Source organism: Dipodomys ordii, unplaced genomic scaffold, assembly GCF_000151885.1.
Source record: "Dipodomys ordii isolate 6190 unplaced genomic scaffold, Dord_2.0 Scaffold67, whole genome shotgun sequence".
NCBI classification, from domain to species: domain Eukaryota; kingdom Metazoa; phylum Chordata; class Mammalia; order Rodentia; family Heteromyidae; genus Dipodomys; species Dipodomys ordii.
In genome coordinates this window covers 3034204-3057058 of record NW_012267283.1, presented here as the reverse complement: position 1 = coordinate 3057058, position 22855 = coordinate 3034204, and the positions used below count along the sequence as shown (strand labels likewise).

The following is a 22855-nucleotide window of genomic DNA, read 5'->3' as shown; positions in this document are numbered from 1 at the left end:
CTCTACCACTTGAGCTACAGCGCCACTTCCGGTTTTCTGGTGGTTTATTGGAGATAGGAGTCTCAGGGTCTCTCCTGCCCGGGCTGGCTTTGAACCGCGATCCTCAGATCTCAGCCTCCTGAGTAGCTAGGATTACAGGCGTGAGCCACCAGCGCCCGGCCCCTATTCTATTCTTACCCCTCTCTAACCTATGCCTCTAGTCAGACAGAAAGGATAATTAAAAATCATCAATGGCTTCCCAATACTCATTAAATAAAAAACCCAAACTCGCCAGGAATCTGTGGCTCATGCTTTTCACCCTCGCTACTTGGGAGACTGAAATTGGAATAATCATAGAGGCCATCCAGGCAGTCTTGAGAAACCCCTTCTCAATCTATAGCTAGACACAGGTACAGTGCCAAATGCATATCATCCTAAACAACGTGGGAGGATGAAATTAAGAGGATCTTGGATCTAGGTCAGTCTAGTCAGAAAAGACTGAGACTCTACATCTCAACAAAAGAAACTGGTAGATGGTACATGCCTGTTATTCCAGGAACAATAAGAAGTCTAAAATAGGCAGACCGGGGCCCAGGCACATGCCTGGGCAGGAAGCAAAACCCTATTTCAAAAATAACCAGCCAAAAACCATGTAGACGGGTGGCTCACTGGTAGAACAGTTGCCTAGTAAGCAAGATATCCACACTAATTTCACTGAGTTAATTCAGTACCACCACCAAAAGAAAAAAAAAAGGAAGAAAATTCAAACTCCTCTGGTCTGTCATTGAGCTCTAGCCACACTCTCTGCTTTCAGTTTCTTCAATAAGATGAGTTCTTTCCAAGTTCAGGAAGTTTCTTGTTCCTTCTCTCAGGAACACTTTTCTTTCTAGGGAGAGCTTCCTTTTTCATAGCTCAGTATACACATTATCGCCTCATAGCTCAATAGTTTTCCTGGATCTCTCATTATCATAGCTACTATCCTAATTACCCCTCTGCTTATTTCCTTTACTCTCCCATCAGTGGGAATAAGTGAATATATAATAGTGACAGAAAATCAGAAATCAGGGGCTGGGAAGTTGGCTCAGTGGTAGAGCGCTTGCCTTGCATGCCTGAGGCCCTGGGTTCGATTCCTCAGCACCACATAAGCAAAAAGCTGGAAGTGGAACTGTGGCTCAAGTGGTAGGGCAATAGCCTTGAGCTGAAGAGCTGAGGGACAGTGCTCAGGCCCAGAGTTCAGGCCCCACAACCGGACCAAAAAAAAGAAAAGAAAATCAGAAATTAGATTTTGTTTGTAACCACTACATCCTACAACTCACCCAATTATATTATTTAATGTCAATTCATTACAATATAACTTATTAAATTTCTCTTTCTCTCAAAGATATTTAAGCAACTTTGAATACTCCGTAAACTAGGAACAAAATTTGCCCTATGTATATTTAAATTCTTCCCTGAATTATTTTTTTTTTGTGTGTTGGTCGTGGGGCTTGAACTCTGGGCCTGGGCACTGTCCCTCATCTCTTCAGCTCAAGGCAAGTGCCTCTACCACTTGAGCCACAGTGCCACTTCCACTTTTCTAGTGGTTTATTGGAGATAAAAGTCTCACAGACTTTGCTGCCTGGGCTGACTTTGAACCACAATCCTCAGATCTCAGCCTCCTGAGTAGCAAGAATTATAGGCATGAGCCACTGGTGCTTGGCTTCCCTGAATTTTAAAAGGACTAATTTTCTCATTTTATAAAGTGTGGCTCAGAAAAATGAGGTAACTTCCCATTGCTACAGAGGGATTTACAGGAGACGCAGGTCCAACTCTAAAGCCCATGTTTTCCATCCAATATTTTGTTTGCTGTGTATTTTAGGTAGTAAATTTTCCCACTGTGTTTATTTACCTCTCCTCCAATCATGGCCAATTCAGTTTGTGTACATGGATAAGGAAATCGAACAGGAAGTCCTCCAGAGTTCTTCCATGGTTCAACAGCCAAAGAAGGTGACTCTGCAAGAATGCCAGATTTAGTTTACAAATAGCTGATCAAGTCTTTTGTAAAAAGAAAAATCAGTATCAATGCTCAATAAAACACAACATGAAATTTGGATTACTTTCCGAATGTACTTCTGGAAAATCATTAGGAGGATAAATTATTCACTGAAAGAGAAAACAAGAGTAGAATATACCTGTCAATTCTATACTACAGCTTAGTTTTCTAGGATAGTTAAAAAGATCTAACTGGGCTTAGGCTACAGTTCAATAGCAATAGTAAAGAGTTTGCCTTTTTTACGACAGTTTCTTGTGCGAAGCCCAAATTTTAATCCTCACCATAATTAAAAAAAAAAAGCAATTAATAACAACAACAAAAACCGACAAACTGACAAAAAAAATTGACAAAATAACTCATAAGGGTATCTTCTCAAGAAGTAAACATTGATACATGCCATAAACCAATTCTCCCAATTGTGATACTTACCCCAAAGATATTTAAATAGTTGGCCATCAGCCAGCTGTAATGCTAAAGACTTGGTCTTGGAACTGCAACACAGACTGATTATGACCCCATCCACAATCACAGATGAACTGAAAAAAGTAAAAAAAAAAAGAAAAAAGTGTGTGTACGGGGAGGATGGTTAAAGAGACAATTATTTTTAAAGGTGAAGAATTCTCACTGATTTTGTACAAAAAAAAAAAAGCCATGTCCCTTTCGTAATACATTATTTCAATACAACACATATATAGACAGTACTATAAATATGCACATATATTTACAAATTCATGAAAATTAGCCATTCTCCTAATTCTTGACAGGCACTAAAAATCAACCATAAGATCTAACAATTACAGAAATGTGGATGGATAATAAATTGTTTAATATATAGCCTAAAAATGTTTTACTTCATCTGCTGGTACCTGCCCTACTTTTTCATATAATCATTACCGATACAATTTGGTTTGTTATTTAGCCCCAATTCAAGACAGTCTTCTTGCTAAATGTCCAACAAGGACAGTAGTTCTCCATTTCATTGACTAGTAGTCTAAAAGCACCCTATGCTACTAAAATACAAAAGCATAACTCCATTGTTCGTAATATAGGAATAAAGGTAATACCTGACATTAAGCTGTCCTTGCTCCTTATCCTCCTCGGAAGGGGCTATAGTCAATTGGTGAAGGACAGACTGTGGGCTAGACTGACTGTGGCTAACACCCAGAAATGTTTCTTCTTCAATCCAGGTAAGAAGGGTGAGTTTCAGTGGGTTTACTTCTTGATCTTCATTATTCTCAAGCTGAATTCTGTTTGAAATATTCAAGAATATCTGATTTACAAACAAAAATCACTGAAGCTTTAATATCTTTCTTGAATAAAAAATGGTCTATCACAAATACAGTCAACTCCTAATTACACAGAGAAACAAACCTGAGCTATTAACAAATACTAAAAAACATAAAAGTTTGGCTTACGAACACATTTTTGTATTTAAATTGTTTTTCAAATTCTGACATTTTTAGATTTGAAGAGAACATTCCAAAAAACTGACTTTCCAATAAAATTATCTGTTCTACTACCTATACTAATGAAGACCAGTATCTTTCTACTGATACCAAATACCAGCGCTCAGACCAAATGTCAGCAGATAAATTTGACCTTCAGTAGAACAAACCCTATCCTGGGGGCTGTGACTAATTTCAGAGATGGCTTTTATGCCTTAATCCATTCCTTTAGAGCATTTATTCACCTGATTGGGGCAGTTTTTGTCACTTCATGTAGGTACCCATAAAGGTGACTTCCTGCCTTTTAGATCCTCAGCTCCCACTAACTCAAGTCTGCTCATCCGGAACTCATGATCATTGCCATCTCTGGTTCTCACTGACACTTTCCCAGTTCTCTGTCTATCCCAAACTAATCTGAATGACTTGGCTTTATCATTCTATCCTTTTTTTTTTTTTTTGGTCAGTCTTGGGGCTTGAAGTCTGGGCCTGGGCATTGTCCCTGCGCTCTTCAGCTCAAGGTGAGCACTCTACGGCTTGAGCCACAGCACCACTTCCAGTTTCCTAGTGCTTTATTGGAGATAAGAGTCTCACAGACTTTCCTGCCCAGGCTGGCTTTGAACCGCGATCCTCAGATCTCAGTCTCCTCAGTAACTAGGATTATAGGCGTGAGCCACCGGCGTCTATTCATTCTTAAAAAAAGACTATATTATAAATTGTTTTACTCTTTGTAATTTGCTTCATATCTTTAACAGTGTCAATCTGTGTGCTAAAGTTTAGATCTGGAACGTTCCCACAAAAGCTTTACACTATTAGAAAGAGTGGAATCTTTAGGAGAGCCTGCCTAGCTGAGCACAGTAGCTCACAAACACCATCTTAAGCTATTTAGAAGGCAAACATCAGGATTGCAGTCTGAGGCCAGTCTAGACAAAAGCTAGTAAAATTTCATCAACACAAATCTTGATGTGGTGACATTACTCAGTCATCCCTGTCAAAAGATGCAAGACTCTACCTGAAAAAATGGCTGAAGTACAAAAACTAAAGTCAAAAAAAGTACAAAAAATGGCCAAAGTACAAAACAAAGAGCAGGGAGTACTGCCTCAAGAGGTAGAACACTTGTCTAGCAAGCATGAGATCCTGAGTACAAATTCCAGTACTACTTTCAACTCTACAAAAAGAGCCAGGAGCTGGTGGCTCATGCTTGTAATCCTACCTACTCAGGAGGCTGAGATCTGAGGAAGGAGGTTTAAAGCCAGCTGGGGCATAAAGTCCACGAGACTCTAATTATTAACCAGCAAAAAGCCAAAAGTAGGGCTATGGCTCAAGTGGTAGCGTACTAGCCTTGAGGAAAAAAGCTCAGGGACAGTGCCTAGGCCCACAGTTTAAACCCTAGGACTGGCATAGTTAGGAAGGAAGGAAGGAAGGAAGGAAGGAAGGAAGGAAGGAAGGAGGGAAGGAGGGAGGCAGGGAGGGAGGGAGGGAGGGAAAGAGAAAGAGAAGAGAGGAAGGAAGGGAAAGAGAGAGAGAAAGAAAGAAAAAGAAAGACAAAGAAAGAAACAAAGAAAGAGAAAGGAAGGAAGGGAGAGGGAGAAAGAGAAAAAGAAAAAGAAAGAAACGAAGAAAGGAAGGAAGGAAAAGAAAGAAAAAAGGAAGGAAGGAGGAGGAGGAGAAGAGGAAAGAGGAAGGGGAGGGAAGGAAGGGAAGGAGAGAGGGAAGGAGGGAGGAATGGGAAGGAAGGAAGGAAGGAAGAGAGAGGGGGAGAGGGAGGGAGGGAAGTAGGGAAAAAGAAACAGAGCCTAGTGCAAGGTTTTCTGTTTTTTTTTGGGGGGGGGGTGTCCGGTCGTGGGGCTTGAACTCTGGGCCTGGGCACTGTCCCTCAGCTCTTCAGCTCAAGGCTAGCACTCTACCACTTGAGCCACAGCGCCACTTCCAGCTTTTTTCTTTTTGCTTATGTGGTGCTGGGGAATCGAACCCAGGGCATGCAATCGAACTCAAGCATGCAAGGCAAGCACTCTTACCACTGAGCCACCTTCCCAGCCCCTAGTGCAAGGTTTTCAACCCTTTAAAGGGACTATGAGTCTGGTTTCTTTGTTCTTTTTCACATCTGGTCATGAGATAATTGAGTCTCCTCCATAGTATACTATCACCATGATGTACTATTATGTCTCCACAGGTAATAGGGCTAATTAGTCACAGACTAAAACCTTCTAATCTGTCAAAGTACATCTCTTTTTTAAATTCATTTTCACAGATATATTGTCATAGAAAGCTGATTAACACACTATAAATGAAATATGTATGTCAGTGTTCTTTAAAAACATTATACAGGGCTGGGAAGATGGCTCAGTGGTAGAGCGCTTGCCTTGCATGCATGAGGCCCTGGGTTCGATTCCTCAGCACCACATAAGCAAAAAGAAAAAAGCCGGAAGTGGTGCTGTGGCTCAAGTGGTAGAGCGCTCGCCTTGAGCTGAAGAGCTGAGGGACAGCACCCAGGCCCAGAGTTCAAGCCCCACGACCGGACCCAAAAAAAAAAAAATTATACAATCCCAAAATCACACATATAAAAACATATTTTTGTATATGACATATTTAAGACATATTATGTATTAAATTTTGTTCTTTGCTATACCCAATCATTTCTACTGATTTTACAATTAATTAACATAATAGGTCAGTAATTAAGACATAGACTTATAGAATTAAATCCTGGATTTTTAGTGACCAGCTTCATGACCCTGGGCTAGTTACCTATCCTTTACTTTCACTTTCTTATCTGTAAGGAAATAACCAATAGGTAGTATCTGTAAAAACAATTTCTCACAGAAGTAGCATTAGAATTTGATTTCTAGATCATTTTGAAAATGCCTATAGTGGACCTGAGATTCCCAATTATACCTAATTGCAATGCTGTTTCAATGTGAAAAGCATTCTAATTTCAACCTGAGAAACTCAAAATACAACAGCCAGTTCTAAAATCTAGGATGAGGCAAACACACAAGCCAAATTTGGTTGCCCATATGTCAAAACCTGTATAAACTGTTATGTAAGAGAATTCAACTCTGTCTTACCATCTTTACCTTCATCTTTCCCATGTGAATTTCCCTGGAGAACGCAGGGCTATTCTGGGAAGCCTCAGCTGTCTTACAACTCCAAGTTCCTTGACACCCACTGGAATATATGACATTCAGATAAATTAAGTGACTGGCTTCCCCAAGCAGGCTGTACAAACAGGTCTGGCTGTTGTTATCTACTTCCTGTTCCACTCAGAGACATGCAAGGAGTTAACGGCTAACTGAATTCAGGATGAAATGCCTACTGATTCTGTTCCTACAGACCTAAGATAATTAAGAACCTACATGTATCTCTTTTCCAGATGAGGTGTTCTGAGGGGGACTTTAAATCCATTTCCACCCACAGCTCCCAGCTTCACTGTGGGATCCACACTTGGACTATCACCTAGAAAATAAAAAACACAAATACTATCATTAGAAGCCATAAATATTTCTCCCAACACTAAGGGCAATTAATGAATTCTACAAGATAAATAAAGCAATCAAGAAAATAATCACATCTCAATTTCTTTCTTAAACTTCTGCCTAACTTTTAGCTTACCCAAAACCTTCTTTAATAACTTGGCAGCCACAGCCTGCACCAATACAGGCATCACTGCTGTAAGAGGAAGGAGAGGGACTGCTTCTCCCCCTAGCACTATTCTCTCCCTTGTCCTCAACCATCTCACAGTAACCTCACTCTCTGAACTGCTCAGCACTTGCTTGTAAGATAATATCCATTCTTAGTATCCTTAGTAAGAAAAAAAAAGCTTAATCAGGACACTGTACTCCTCACCTCAAGCCTTCTAGTGCTCTTAGTGTACGCTGAGTACAAGCATCAAGGTTCTACAGGAGTTGCTCCATCATCATGTCTATGATACCACTCGCCACTCTCCCCTCATTTGCAGCCACCCTGGCTTCCAGTATTTACACAACGAACATCTTTGCCGTTGCTTTTTCACTGTTTGCCTTACATGTTTGCCTAGCTTCCACTCTGATACTCAGGTCTCTGCTAAAGCTTACCTGTACAGAGTCCTTCCCCATCATCCAAAATACAAAGCTATCTTGCCCTAAGCCCATACTCCTGTACTTTCTCCATACCCCTATATTGCTTAATTTTTTCTATAACACTCGCCATCTGATAGGGTATATTGCCTTGTTAATGAACATATTATTATTTTTTTTAAAGCTATTTTAAAAAGTTCATGGCTGGGCCTGTAATCCTAACTATTCAGGAGGCTGAGATCTGAGGATCACGGTTTAAAGCCAGTCCAGGCAAGAACATCTGTGAGACAGAGTGGCACTGTGGCTCAAGTGGCAGAGTGGTAGCCTTGAGCTGAAGAGCTGAGGGACAGTGCCCAGACTCAAGAGTTCAAACCCCAAGACTGACAAAAAAAAAAAAAAAAGTTCATGAACTGTAATAGAATTTCACAGCCTTTTTTTTTTTTAAATAAAAAAGCCAGTGTGAAGTGGGTAATTCTCATATGGGAGTTGTCACTACAGCTTTCTAGACTTTTCTCACTGGGGAATTTAAAAGGTATTTGAAACAAGTCTCCCACTGCCATATGCCAGCTTACTCTGTGACATGACCACAAAACTATCAAATAAAAACAAATTTCCGGTTTGCCAATAGGTCAAGAAAGCAACAGGAAATTATGATAGGATGACTGTAGTAGGTTATACCTGTGCTGAGATCTTTTCTGGTTCTTGGTCATGAAAATTAAAAGATCTATGACCCAATGTACCCTCAACTATAAAGCAGGAAAAGCCATTTCTGATGTAATTCCTGGGAGAGGTGAGATCAATTGAAACTATATACATACATAGGCAGTGAGAATAGTAAAACCTTTAAAGGTTGAATAAGATGCCACATTAGAGGCTTGAATGCTATTAACTGACTCTTCAAGTTCTATAAGGTAAAAGGAAGTGCTCTTATAAGCCAGGGATGCAAATGCATGCATATTAAGTATTCTAATCCTAATGAATTCAATTAGACACTTAAAAAAAAAGTCTTAGAAACACTGTAGCTAAGCACCACGTTACAATTTGCTTTTGAGTAGGAGGGGCTTAATTCAAAACATCTTGTTAACATACCACACTTATAAACAGAAATCTGGTTACTGGCATCTAGGACAGCAATGTTGTTACTCTTCTCAGGGTTTGCAGAGAATGTGACCTGATTAACTGGGTGTGGGAGCAGCAGTCTGTAGGTGCTCATGGGAGGTGGAACCACAGTCTGCCGGAAGACTGTCACCAATACTCTGTCTACAAGAGAAAGAAAAAGAAGTATTAGACATATGGACAGATTCAACCTCTAAAAAAAGGTGCCTCAGCATCACTGAGGAGAGCATGTAACAATGTTTGAAAATAATTTTCCTCATGAATAAGTTTAAAAACATTTTGGAAATAGGAAAATTTTGTGGCAGATGCCACTTACATCAGCTATTGTTGCCTCTAGACCGAGACTAGACTTTGAAGTTTGAGGTGCCAGAGTCTATAGAAATATGCCAAGAGGTTTGAATTCTAACTTTAAACCTGAGCCTGTAACCAAACCAGTCCAAACCAGGGTTCTCAATACTTCAAAATGCATAAAGCACTTTTCTAGGTATGGATTTTGAAATAAAGTAAAACTAAGTTCTCTATACAAAACATGTAATAAAATCATTATAATAACCATTATATGACTTGGTATATCAACTCACATGAAAAATCTTATAATCAAGAGCTTATGTTGTCAGCAACAGGTCAACTATTAAGGTGACCACTTCACTAGTCAAGTCAGTCCTTCCCAAACCTTTCCATTAGTTATAAAACATGAACCCAATCCTCATTTATAGGACTTGAACTAAACATACAAAAAACATCCAAGTGTTTCTACCAGGAAACGAAGCAACACAAGTACAGCAATGCAAGGGTCAATGTAAGTCATACTAGGGCAAAAAGAAAAGGCTAGCATATACCACTCCCAAATGGCTCTACTGTTATTTTCTCAAGAAAGGGTTAAAATCTGCAAAGTCTTCAAAGACCAGACAAATAAATATGTACAGGCCATAGACACAAGAAAATAGGGAAATAGAACAAGGAAGAGACTGATTTTCCAGGATAATATATACTCCATTTAATGGTAATCCCATCCATAAATGTATATATATAATAAATATATATAGAGAAATATATACATATAATATATATATATATATAGAGAGAGAGAGAGAGAGGTGTAAAAAACAAACCAAACAACCCTACTGCTCTAGTCAAGCTACCATATTTGCAGGCCCTAGTCTTGGTCTCCTGTAGGTGCATAAACACATTGCCCAGCTGCTTACTTCCATCAATGACAGCCACATTTGCCAAGTCACTCGAATTATCTCCTGAGCTCCGATCAGTTGTCCAGTGCCAGTCATAGCAGAGGTAATGCCAGCCCTGACATAGAATATGTAGCCGGTATGGAGTTACCAGGTCCCACATCAAGGACACAATCTTGCTTTTCCCACTGGTGCTGAAGGGTAGGCTTTGTTTGAGATACCAGTGATAGTTTCCAACAGTCCAGAGCTGAACTGCAGGAAAAATGGAAGGAAAACTTTCAGGGAAGAGAACAGCAGACTTCATACTTTTAGAGAACAGGGGCAATTTCATCTTTTTGAAGTAACTCTATTTATCCTCTTCACTAAAATAATAATAATTAGTAAAAAGTAGTTATCTGCAAAGACAATATGTCAAGCAACAACGAAGTCAGAAATACACAAATTTACTTTTACCTGGACCTTTAAATTTTATGATCATGAAGGACAGCTACTAGAAAAAGTAGCATTTAGTTGAGTTTCCCTCACAAGAAGTTGGGAAGAAGATAATTTGACAATCAGACTCTAAGCACAGCCATGTGTCACTGAATAACAAGGACATATTAAGAGAAATGAGTTATTAGAGGATATTGTCACTGGTTAAGCATTAAACTCAATGTCATTAGCTAATATAATCTTACAGGACCACCAGCTAATAGTCTATTTTTTACTAAAATATCATTACATGGCTCATGATTGTGCTGAAACACTCAAGCTAAGATGCAGATTAATATATAATATACAACTGCAATACAAAAATAATCAAAACAACTTCACACCATCTGCTTCTATCTAAAAGACTGTCATTTACAAGGCATAGGCCAAGGTGTCTCACCATAGGATTTCAGAGTGGAACTGTCTTCCCTCTGAAGGTCTTCTAGCCAAACAGCAAGCACAGAGGAATCTGCATTCCACAACAATTCATTAACCTAGTAAGGAAAAAAAAGATCAGCAACCTTTAGCAACACATTTATTTTAAAATCTAAACAACCCAATTTCCTACTCTCAGAAACCAAATAATCTCACTCTCCTTGAGCTGATCCCTACCTGTAAATTATTAACCTACAGTTGTTAAACAAATCTGTCCAACATAATTGGACTTAAAAATAAATGAAATATGTTTAAAGATTAGAAGAAATTAATAGCCAGGCACCTATGGCTCACACCTGTAATCCTCACTCAGGAGACTGAGATTTGAGGATCATGGTTCAGAGCCATCTCGGGCAGAAAAGTCTGCAAGACTTTTATCTTCAATTAACCACCAGAAAACGGGAAGTGGCACTGTGGCTCAAAGTGGCCAAAGCACTAGCCTTAGTGCAAAATAGCTCAGGGATGGCACCCAGGCCCTGAGTTCAAGCTCCATGATCAACAACAACAAAAAAAAAAATTGAAAAACATTTTTTAAAAGGGCTGGGGTCATGAGTTAAATCCCTACTCAAACAACTGGAAAAAAAAAAAAAAACTACTGAAAAAAATTATGGCTTTGTCAAATAATAAAAACTAACATTTCATCCAGGTAGTGGTTGTTGCTATCTGTAATCCTTGCTACTCAGGAAGCTGAAAGGTGAGAATCAAAGCTGAAAGTCAGCCCACAAAGACAAATTTGAGACTTTTCTCTGTCCAAATAACTAGCAAAATATTGGGAAGTGGAGGTATAGCTCAAATAACACAGTGCTGACTTTGAGGAAAAACAAAAACAAAGGAGAGGTCTGGGTCCCAATTTTAAGCTCCAGTACCTACATAAACACACACACAAAATAACCTAGCATTTTTATTTCCTTTCTATATTTTATATAGGGAGTGGTTTTTTGGCAAAAAACTGTTTTAGAAAAACAACTCTTTGGGCTGGGAAGGTGGCTCAGTGGTAGAGTGCTTGTCTTGCATACATGAGGCCCTGGGTTCGATTCCTCAACTCCACATAAGCAAAAAAGAAAAAAGCGGGAAGTGGCGCTGTGGCTCAAGTGTTAGAGCGCTAGCCTTGAGCTGAAGAGCTGAGGGACAGTGCCCAGGCCCAGAGCTCAGGCCCCATGACCGGACCTCCCCCCCAAAAAAAGAAAGAAAGACAACTCTTTTTACATAAAAAAATACCAATTACAGAAGCCACCATTTTTATGGCTCTTTCTCTGGAGCTTCCATTTACAATCCATATCAGGTATCAACCTCCTCTTTCACTGGGAAGAATCCTTCATATTTGATGGCAAATAACTCAGATACCTACCTTAACCTCATCTTTGAGGAAAGGAAGTGTAAATTGTCCATGAAGAAGGCCATTTTTTTCAAAAAACACAACATCCTGCTGGTTGGGTTTATCTTGTGTAGATGCAATCAAACTCCCTGAGGGTCTTAAAACAAATACACCATTATAATATCCAAAAGCTCAACTAGCTGACTTAAGAATAAAAAGAAATTCAGTGATTATTTTTCAGAAGAAATATGAAGTGAAATGTTCATCCAAGGTATTTCACCCTTAGAAGCACTGGCCCAGAAAAAAGAATGTGGGCCCACTATGCTCACAGTCTCACAAAATTGAACTGTATTTGAATCATTTTTAAAAAATAACAAATTTTAGACGGCCACCGGTGGCTCACACCTGTAATCCTAGCCATACAGGAGGCTGAGTTCAAAGCCAGCCCGGGCAGGAATGTCCGAGAAACTCTTTTCTCCAACAAACCAGAAAACCAGAAAGTGGCACTCTGGTTTTAGTGGTAGAGTGCTAGCCTTGAGGTGAAGATCTCAGGGACAGCACCCAGGCCCAGAGTTCAAGACCCATGACCAATCAAAAAGAAAAATTTTTTTTTAAATTTTACAAGCCATTCCAATACATCCTAATAGTTATATTCTTCTTCAATTAAATTACTTCAGCAAGTAGTCCATGCTAAGAAAGGTATTTTTCTAACCTTCCCTATGAATTGAAATCATCTCTATCCTGTATTCTCATTCATCTTGGTTTCCAACATTTTATTAGGTATGTTTTTCTCTTGCTCTATCACCAAATACCCCTCACATACTATGCGAAAACAAGATGTCTCAAATCAAGACTCTTTCTGGTTTTGCATGTTATAGATGTTACTTAAATAAAAGGCATTTTTTTCTACCTATAATCTATATGCAGCCAACATGACAAGCAAATTATAACCTGCACAAGGGCACTGGTCGAAGGACATGAGAAGGAGGGAGCTCAGACCAAGACCTCAGGCTCTCTGGAAAGTAGATAACCTGCTGTAGAAATTTTCAAAGGAGTCTTTTCCTAGTTCTCTGAGAAGGTACCATGTACCCCACAGAGTCTTGCACAAAGGACTTCTCTTCAAAGCAGCATTTTCTGTTTTCTACAGGGGCTTCAAACAGGTGCTATCTATAACAACAACCTTTTATGAATAAGGGATGCAAAATGTGTGGGATCGTGGCATGAGGAGATCTGTAAAGGGGCCCAGAATCTACTATTCAAAATGAATATATCTTGCAGGGGAAGGCAGGAGGAAGTAAGAAGACTGATACAGGCTCACAGACAAATGAAGAGACACAGATTATGTTGCATTAAAAACCTACATGAAATGGGCACTACCACCCCTATCCTGGCTCAAAGAAGCTGACAAGGTGTCTCAGGATTTCTTCTCCCACTTACTTCCAAGCCAGCACAGGTCCCAGTCCTGCCACAGGTTCGCTGGTTGACTGCAAAGCAAACTCTCGGTTCCACACTCTGACCTTCCGAGCTCCTGCACAAGAGATGGAGCCAAATAAACAAACTGAACACATATGATAAAGGTCACCAGGTCACAGCTTTCCAGAAGATTTCTTTGTAAGTCTGTAGCCACTAGCTGACAGGCTGTAGGAAGCTGTATAAGAAGTCTCAAAGGTTTCCAAATTCTTAATATCTAAAGTAGCACATCTTTTCTTTTTTTTTTTTAACGTAATAAACAACTAAAAGCAAATAAAAGAAAATTTTCCTAAACCTCAATGAGGTAAAACATGTTTTGCCCTAACAAGTTATTTCCATACCTGTTTCTGGGCAAACAACACTCACAGCAAAAAACTGTCCATCTCCACGCCAGGTAACGTGTGGTCTGTGATCATCCCAGGGTAAAGCAGATTCATGCTAAAGAGAGGAATAAATATCAGCATTACTGAAGGTCTTGAAATAGTCCAGAATCAAACAAGCTTCAGCCATTAAGTATTTTTCTTATACATGAAGTGATCTAGAAAACCAGCTCCAAAGGATCTTAAGGAATAATTCTAGAAGGGCTCTTACACCCAGAAATCAAGAACAAAGAAATTAAAACTAAAAGTCTTGGGTAGTAAAAATAGTCTATGGGCATTACAGCACTATTTTTTTTGTCAATTGTAGGGCTTGAATTCAGAACCTGGGTGCTACCCCTGAACAATACTGCTCAAGGCTAACACTCTGCCACTTTGAACATGGCTCCACTTCAGCTTTTGAGTGGTTAATTGGAGTTAAGAGTCTCATGGGGACTGGCTTTGAACCTCAATCCTCAGATCTCAGCCTCCTGAGTAGTTAGGATTACAGACGTGATCTACCAGCACCTAGCTACAGCACTTTTTTAATGAATGAAAAATCAATTATCTAAGAGAATAGGAAAACAATACACATTGCAACCTCCTGAATCAGTGTTACTAAGCACCTGAACAATAGCCAGGCAGGCATTAACCTAAGAGAACAATATAACTTAAAAACCAGGACATGGGTGGGAGGGGGGGGAGGCTGGGAAGGGATGGGAAGGGGAACAAAGGAGGAGGCTACAATGCTTGATAAGAAATGTACTCATTATCTTGCCCATGTAATTGTAACCCCTCTGTACAGTATTTTCACAATAAAAAAAATTATAAAAAAGAAACTAATATCCATAAAAAAAACCCAGGACATTCCCATGAATATGCTGCTTCTTACTAACCCATATATTTTTGTTTTATAAAGGGCAACTAAATTTTCAAACCAAGACAAAGCCCTAGATCCTTTAGAAAATATTCACAAGAGCTAGGGCAGTCTAATGAATAGTACATTACCTATTAGAATGTGATTTGCACTTCTCCCCATTATTTGAATCATCTTGTCATTAATAAAACCTAATTTGGACAATATTAGATACTTCTTAATCTAGGGGGTACAGGAGTAAAATGTCTACCCTACCCTAGAGCTTATCAGAGTTGAGAAATTGTCTTGTTCTGAATACTACTATAGATTCCCTTTTTAATACCTTATTAGGATATAATTTAGATATTATGAAGTCTAATTTTATTTGCTCATTAAGTAAAAAAAATACTAATGTGCAAAAAATGATTTACTTGATCAAATACCTTTCCTACCACCCCTCACTTTTGTGGTTACGCTATATAAAATCATGATTAAAACAAACAAACAAAAAAATCGAGAGCAACATAAAAACCAGTTTTCCTAATTGGAACAACTATCAAATTATGGCAAGCTTGTAAGAGGAATCTACTCCATTTTCCTGGCCCCGGGCAGTCTGTTTCTGAGTCTAGCGGACCAACAGTTTTCAAAATGCTGAAGTAGATCCAATATGCACATTTTACTTAGAAATACAACCAGACTTTATAATTTCTTATGTTGTAAGTACAACCACTACCATCTGATTGTATCCTCTGTGCTGTTGCTCTAGTAGCTCTTTCATTTCACATACCATTGCTTTTGAATCTCAACTCTGATAAGGGAGTTATCCTGTCCACTTCACAGACAGAAATAATGATGCTGAGAAGTGTTAGAAAACTTCCCAATGTTACCTGGCTAATAAATGTCAAGATGATAATATAATCTGTACTTCTTTGAACTGGGGCACTAATTTTATTCATTTTTTTAATCGATATCTTAAAAAATATTCATATTAATATAAATTAAAATGCAAGAGTTTAACATTTTAACTCGACAGGAGACACAGAGCTATTTCCCTGGACACCCCAAGCATGAGATTGTGCTCATATATCCCTGTCTTCTAGGTTATAATATTGCAAAGCATTATCTTAGCTCATTAAGACATTAATATGGGGTTGGAGATTTAGCTTAGTAGAAGAGCACTTGTCTGCAATTGCAAGGCCCAGAGTTCGGTCCTCAGATCTGAAAATTTTTTTTAAAAAGATACTAATATGTGATCTGTAGAACTTTCTAAAATAGAAAGAAGGAAAATAAAGAATTTTATCCAAAAGGAAAACCCAGAAAAAATACTGAAAAATCTGTATGTGGAGTAAAAATTTGAAAACAGGCATATGAATAATAAGCAGTGAATGCAGGGCACCAACCATTTTCAGAAAAGAAAAGAGAAGACATTAGAAGGACTATATATGCGGTACTTCATTTCTATCCATAATATTTGCTTGAGTGATAAATACTGGTTATAATTATTCTCTGCACACACACACACACACACACACACACACACACACACACACACACAAAATCAAAGCAATTTAGCAATAAAAACTGAATCTTGCACCTCTAATGGCTCACATCTGTACTCCTAACTACTCAGGAGGCTGAGATCTGAGGATCACGGTTTGAATTCAGCCTGGGCAGGAAAGTCCGTGGGACTTATAATATACTATTCAGAAAAAGCCAGAAGTGGCACTGTGGCTCAAGTGGTAGAGTGCTAGCCTTGATCAAAAGAAGCTCAGGGACAGTGCCCAAGCTCTGAGTTCAAGCCTCAGGACCAGAAAAAAAAAAAAAAAACAAAAACCAAAAAAACCCCTGAATCTTCATGGGGTGTTTCCTTTCCTCAAAGACTATGAACAGCTTCTGTTTCATTAAAGCAGAAAAGATCTGTCCATTATTAGCTTTTAAATGGTTACCTACGATTCCAGTAGAACCTCTATTTGTTGCCATCAAGATTCTTTTTTTTCTTTTTTTTTAATCGTGAAAATACTATACAGAGGGGTTACAATTACATGGGTAAGATAATGAGACATTTCTTATCAAGCATTGTAGACTCCTCCTTTGTTTCCCCTTCTCATTCCTTCATACCCATCCCCCCCACCAAAGTTGTAAAGTTTGTTTTTCGACATAACGACTTGTACATCTTATGCCATCAAGATTCTTTACCCGTCAGAACAACCTTACCATTTGCATCTGAAAAGCTGCTTGCCTGCCTTCTGAACCATGGAACTGGGTCTCCTTTTTGCCCCATCCAACAGTAATGAATTTGCCTAAAAAACAATTTATGGAGAGCATGTAAGACAAATTACAAGCCACAGGAAATCACATAAAAGCAGTTTCATTCCTCACAACATCGTCACTGACAACTATTTGGGTTCTCTAAGACCTCTCAACAAGTCAATATTGTAAAAATCTACATTCTAGATTACAGACAGCTATGAGTGGGAGGAGTATGATATCTCCTTATTTTGGAAAGCATTTTATTGCCATCATATGCATTCTAAGCTCCCTTAATTTGTCAGAAATGGTACCCATGTTACAAGAATGAAACATGAAGAAGTTCTACAGTATATGCACAAATGACAACACACTCAAGACAAGAACTAGAATAAATTCTGTTTTTCAGCTTTAAATTAGCTAAATATATCTAGTCTTTCTGCTACTGGTTGGAGGGACCACAGATGATCAAATCTGTCTCATCATGTAGACCTGGAGACTGATTCTCTTGGTGCAGAGCTCAAAATCCTAGCACAGGAATTCTGCTTTGCATTCTGGGTACTTTGTAAACAATGCTTCTCTTACATAAATATAAAGTCAGAGTTGCTAATACAATGCAGCCCCTATGTTTCTTGAGGTTAGATCTTCATGTCTACCTACAAGAGGTAGCATAAAGATTAGAGTCCTAAAAGCATCATCCAGATGCAGGACTCAATACTTCCCTTCTGATTCTGATTCTAATAAAGCAGGGCTGTGTCTAATTTCTTTAAATTATGCCGAACATACTACTGGATTCATACTACCTACTCAAAAGTAATTTCTGAATGACTAAGTAAGTAACAGCTCTCTAAATGACTTCTCAGAGTTAGTTTGTTGAGTAGGCATGAGGTTATTAGAACTTAACAGAAATAGCTTCTTCCCAATTCCTCTCTTCAATTAGACCAACTACCTAGTAGTGCTTTTCTACCAGTAAGAGCTTCTTTTTTTTTTGGGGGGGGGGGTCTGGTCATGGGGCCTGAACTCTGGGCCTGGGCACTGTCCCTCAGCTCTTCAGCTCAAGGCTAGCGCTCTACCACTTGAGCCACAGCTCCACTTCCAGCTTTTTTCTTTTTGCTTATGTGGTGCTGAGGAATCGAACCCAGGGCCTCAAGCATGCAAGGCAAGCGCTCTACCACTGAGCCACCTTCCCAGCCAATAAGAGCTTCTTATAGTCGGTATCTCCTCTCTTACCCTTCAACACTCTCACACTCTCAATGTCTGAGTAACCCTGGCTAGATCTAAGCAAGAAAACAAGCTGAGGACAGGAGACGTGGTTCAAGTCGTCAAATACCAGCATAGTGAGAACACAAGCCCTGGATTCACAAGTCACTAATAAAAGAAAGCAATTTGATTGTTCCTATGAAAAACAGACTCAGATTTAGTTGGTAGGAACAAGGCATAGCCTTTTTCACAGTTCTCTATACCTGTGATGTGACAACTGGTGTAAAAGAAAATGATCCAGGCTGAGAAAGGAATTCAGGTCACTAAATGTTTCATAACTGTACTTACTTTCACCAAAATCGTCTTGGTGGATTTGCTGCTCCATGATTGGGTCAAAGTCTCTTGTCATCATAATCAGGGTCTGTTGACCTTGGAGGAGAACAAATAAGGATGATTTTGTTCTCCTGTAACAAGCTTGTCAACCTATATGTAGCAACAGATCCAGCATGAGGCTGTTACAGACAGAATAGGACAAACAGAATGCATATAAAAGACTTTAATTTTTTTTTAAATAGGGGTATGGTTCAGGAGACAAAGTGCACCCTCCCAGCAAGTGTGAAGCTCCAAGTTCAAACACCAGAACTTCTTCCCACACCAAAAGAAGAAAGCTGTGAATTGTGTAAGTAGTCACCAGGTGCTTATTTTCAGCCATGTGTATACATCTAAGTGTAAAAATCCATATAACTTTCCTCCACTAACACCAACATTCCTAGTTTCCCAGACAATTCTTCAAACATAAACCACAGCAATGGTAGTAGCTTTTTGAACTCACTGAGAATAAAGAGACTCAAAGAGAGAGAGATAAAAAAAATGAAACACAAGACAGGTATTAGAACCTACTGATACCAATTCTTGCTTGTAAAATAACTACTGTGACAGTTTTAACTGCAACTGTGGACTTAGCAACCATTCCTTGTTTTATAACTTCTTTCCCATTTCCATATACTAAAAAAGTTATATAAAACTTTTTTTTTCTGTGTAGGTATTAGGGCTTGAACTAAGGGCCTCACACTCTTGTTCCTACCTGGTGCTCTACCACTTGAGCCACACCTTAAGTCTGGTATTTTGCTGGTTAGAGATGGAGACTTGCTGACTTTTCTGTCTAGGCCGGCTTGGAACCTCTACCTTCCGCATATCAGCCTCCTGAATAACTACATTTATAGGCATGAACTAACAACTTTCTATGACAATATATACAGGTAAAAGGTAACTTACAGGAAACATAGCCACTCTATATTACAATTGTTCAAAGAAGTTTTTGAAATCTGAGCACTCTGTAAGATAATACACTTGAAGTTTCGTAAGTTTAGTTTACCTGTGGCAAGAAGCACCAGCTCTTGGTCAGGACTCCAGCTCATAACAGAAATACCACTGGCCACACTCCCAACACATTCCAGCTGTGACCAAGAAAATTGAAAAAGGAACTTTAGAACACAAGTGTCTTGATAAGATTAACTTGGTAAGATTATGGCCTCAATCAAAACAATCAGATATAAACACACAAAGGTGAATTATTCCAAAAGACATGTCTTCAGGAACAGCTTGGCACCAGTGGTTCATTCACTGCATGCTCCTTGGGAAGGTTAGATCTACAGGGTCATGGTTCAAGACAAACTGGACCAGAAAAGCTCACAAGACCCTTATGAATCCATACCTGGGAGTAGTGGTATGGGTCTGTCATCCCAAAGTAACTGGGAGGCTCAGACTGAGAGGATTTGTATACCAGGACAACATGGGCAGGAATCTGGTCTGTGATCCTAGTGACCAAGAAAGTAAGAAAGCCAAAAAGTAAATAGATCATGGCTCAGGCACATGCCCGGGTAGGGTGCAAAAACTCATTTTAGAAATGACAACCAAATGCTGGGCATCGGTGGCTCATGCCTGTAATCCTAGCTACTCAGGAGGCTGAGAGCTGAGGATCATGGTTCAAAGACAGCCCAGACAGGAAAGGCCGTGAGACTCTTCTCTCCAATAAACCACTAGAAAACCAGAAGTGGCGCTGTGGCTCAAGCGGTAGAGCACTCGCCTTGAGCTGAAGAGCAAAGGACAGCGCCAAGGCCCAGAGTTTGAGCCCCACGACTGACCAAAAAAACAAAAACAAAAATGACAACCAAAAAAAACAAGGAAGGGAAAGGTTCAGGTAAGTTTGTGTAAAGATGTTTCAACTAAGTCAGGAGAAAGCAAGTTTAGGAAGAAAAACAGTGCTGATGTATTAGAGCATAAGAAGGCTACACTAAGAGGCTCAGGTATGAGGAACAACGGGGATGGAGTTAACAGGAAATGTGGTGAACAGATACTGAAATGACGTCTACAGAACAAAAAGACACATGGACTGTCTTGCACACAACTGAGAAAGCAGAAAGAAGGATCAGCACCACAAATGAAAATAAATGAAAGAACTCAGTAATCGGATGTAATGCTTTAAAAGGAAACACCTACCTTTAAATGTGGACAATACTAATTAAATTGTTATGCGATAGCTTGTAATGTTTTTCACTGTGATGGAAAATAAGGTTTGTTAATGTATCAAATGGAATGGTTAGCAGTGAATGTACCATATTTAGAACGAGAAGGTTTAAACTCTATCTAACTGTGTGACTTTGGCCTAGTTATTTCAACCCTTCAGGCCTCTGTCTCCACTTCTGAAGAATGGGAAAAACAATCTAACTCCTAAGGTCATATTAAAAAATAAACGAAAATTTGCATGGAAAATCTTTGAAAATGTTCCTGGCACACTGTAAACCCATGATAATATTAGCTGCAATTACCATCCCACTTTTAGTAATAAAATTCCTATGACACAGTCAATGTTAAAGAGTTCACAACTAATGGAGTAATTTAAAAAGATTTTATGGGGCTGGTAAGGTGGCTCAGTGGTAGAGCACTTGCCTTGCATGCCTGAGGCCCTGGGTTCGATTCCTCAGCACCACATAAGCAAAAAGAAAAAAGCTGGGAGTGGCACTGTGGCTCAAGTGGTAGAGCGCTAGCCTTGAGCTGAAGAGCTGAGGGACAGCGCCCAGGCCCAGAGTTCAGGCCCCACAACCGGACCCAAAAAAAAAAGATTTTAAAAGGACCAACCAACTCTAATTTAAATTATTACATTTAAAAAGATGAAGATGGAGAGCCGATGCCGGTGGCTCATGCCTGTAATACTAGCTACTCAGGAGGCTGAGATCTGAGGATCACAGTTCAAAGCCAGCCTGGGCAGGAAACTCTGTGAGACTCTTTATCTCCAATAAACCACCAGAAAACCAGAAGTGGCACTGTGGCTGAAGTGGTAGAGCGCTTCACCTTGAGCTGAAAGAGCTCAGGGATGGTGCCTAGGTGCCAAGTCCCACGACTGGCAAAATTAAAAAAAAAAAAGGGGGAAGATGGAAATCTAGAAATTCATATTACATTAGTGTAGAAAAAAGTAGTTAATTATTAAAATCTCCATAGTTGGTCTCAAAATATGCATGTAATGACAAGTCTTACTTCAGTGCTTTCATTTTCAGAGACTAAAATTATTCAATCAGCATTTCTAACAAAAAATACAAGCCAAATAAGAATCTCAAAGACTTCCTAAATTGACTGGGACTATATCTCAGGATAGAATTTTGTAGAGGTGGGTTGGGAAGGTGGCCCAGTGGTATAGCGCTTGCCTGGGTTCGATTCCTCAGCACCACATAAGCAGAAAAAAAAAAAAAAAAGCCAGAAGTGGCACTGTGGCTCAAGTGGTAGAGTGCTAGCCTTGAGCTGAAGGGCTGAGGGACAGCGCCCAGGCCCAGAGTTCAGGCCCCACAAACGGACTAAAAAAAAAAACAAAAGAATTCTGTAGAGGTAATATATACTACACAAGAATGGTCAGACTTTTAGGGCATTTGTTTTGGTTTTGGTTTTACGAGGTTATCAAGTTTATTTTATAGGACTTATTCTAAATATGTTCTCTTGTACTTTGTTTTGTTCAAACGTATTTTTCTTCTATAAATTAATTTCAGAATCAAAGGTAGGTAATCTTTGTCTATCACCATTTTAGGGTTTACTCCCTTTTTAAATTACTTATTTTATTAATTATATAAAAGGGGTTTCATTCTGATATGTACATGAATATATATATATGATGTATTTTGATCAAACTCAAACCATCCATTTTATTCCAAGCACCATCTCTCTCAACAGTTTTTAGTTTCATTACATTATTTTCATACATATATAATGTACTTTAATAACTCTCTCTGACACACACATACATACCTCCTTCTGGATGGTCAATTTTTTCCTTCCTTTTTGTCATTATTTATTTATTTAATGTGTGTTCCTGGTCCTGGGGCTTGAACTTACAGCTTGGGCACTGTCCCTGAGCTTTCTGCTCAATGCTAGAGCTCTACCACTTGAGCCACAGCTCCACTTTTGGCTTTTTTGGTGATTATCTGGAGATACGAGTCTGAGAATACCTGAGATAGCCTCCTCTCCTTCCCGTAGTTTTTACTTACTTGGTGTGTTTTGAGATTACAGAGTAGGACGTCTCCAGAGGCTGTAGCCACACATACAGACTCCTGATCCAGCAAGTCCTGAATACCAACAATGCAGCCACTTCCGTCCTCTGGAAGAAAGCCTTCTGCCACCAAAGGAATTTCATTTTTCACCTTTCAAAAAAG

The 22855-nt window shown here is 39.2% G+C and overlaps 1 protein-coding gene across 1 annotated transcript in view; it reads right to left on the bottom strand.

Moving 5' to 3' along the window:
- Positions 1 to 22855, bottom strand: part of Ikbkap (inhibitor of kappa light polypeptide gene enhancer in B-cells, kinase complex-associated protein) — a 51534-nt gene that overhangs the window by 24398 nt on the left and 4281 nt on the right. Inside the window, exons 3-16 of the mRNA XM_013023282.1 lie at positions 22691 to 22843; positions 19534 to 19615; positions 18507 to 18587; positions 16926 to 17011; positions 13841 to 13937; positions 13467 to 13557; positions 12063 to 12186; positions 10680 to 10773; positions 9830 to 10060; positions 8598 to 8768; positions 6810 to 6909; positions 3076 to 3258; positions 2441 to 2547; positions 1868 to 1971 (exon numbers count right to left, since the gene is read on the bottom strand). Of these exons, the coding sequence (XP_012878736.1) occupies positions 1868 to 1971; positions 2441 to 2547; positions 3076 to 3258; positions 6810 to 6909; positions 8598 to 8768; positions 9830 to 10060; positions 10680 to 10773; positions 12063 to 12186; positions 13467 to 13557; positions 13841 to 13937; positions 16926 to 17011; positions 18507 to 18587; positions 19534 to 19615; positions 22691 to 22843 (1704 nt within the window). The remainder of the gene's footprint in view (positions 1 to 1867; positions 1972 to 2440; positions 2548 to 3075; positions 3259 to 6809; positions 6910 to 8597; positions 8769 to 9829; positions 10061 to 10679; positions 10774 to 12062; positions 12187 to 13466; positions 13558 to 13840; positions 13938 to 16925; positions 17012 to 18506; positions 18588 to 19533; positions 19616 to 22690; positions 22844 to 22855) is intronic.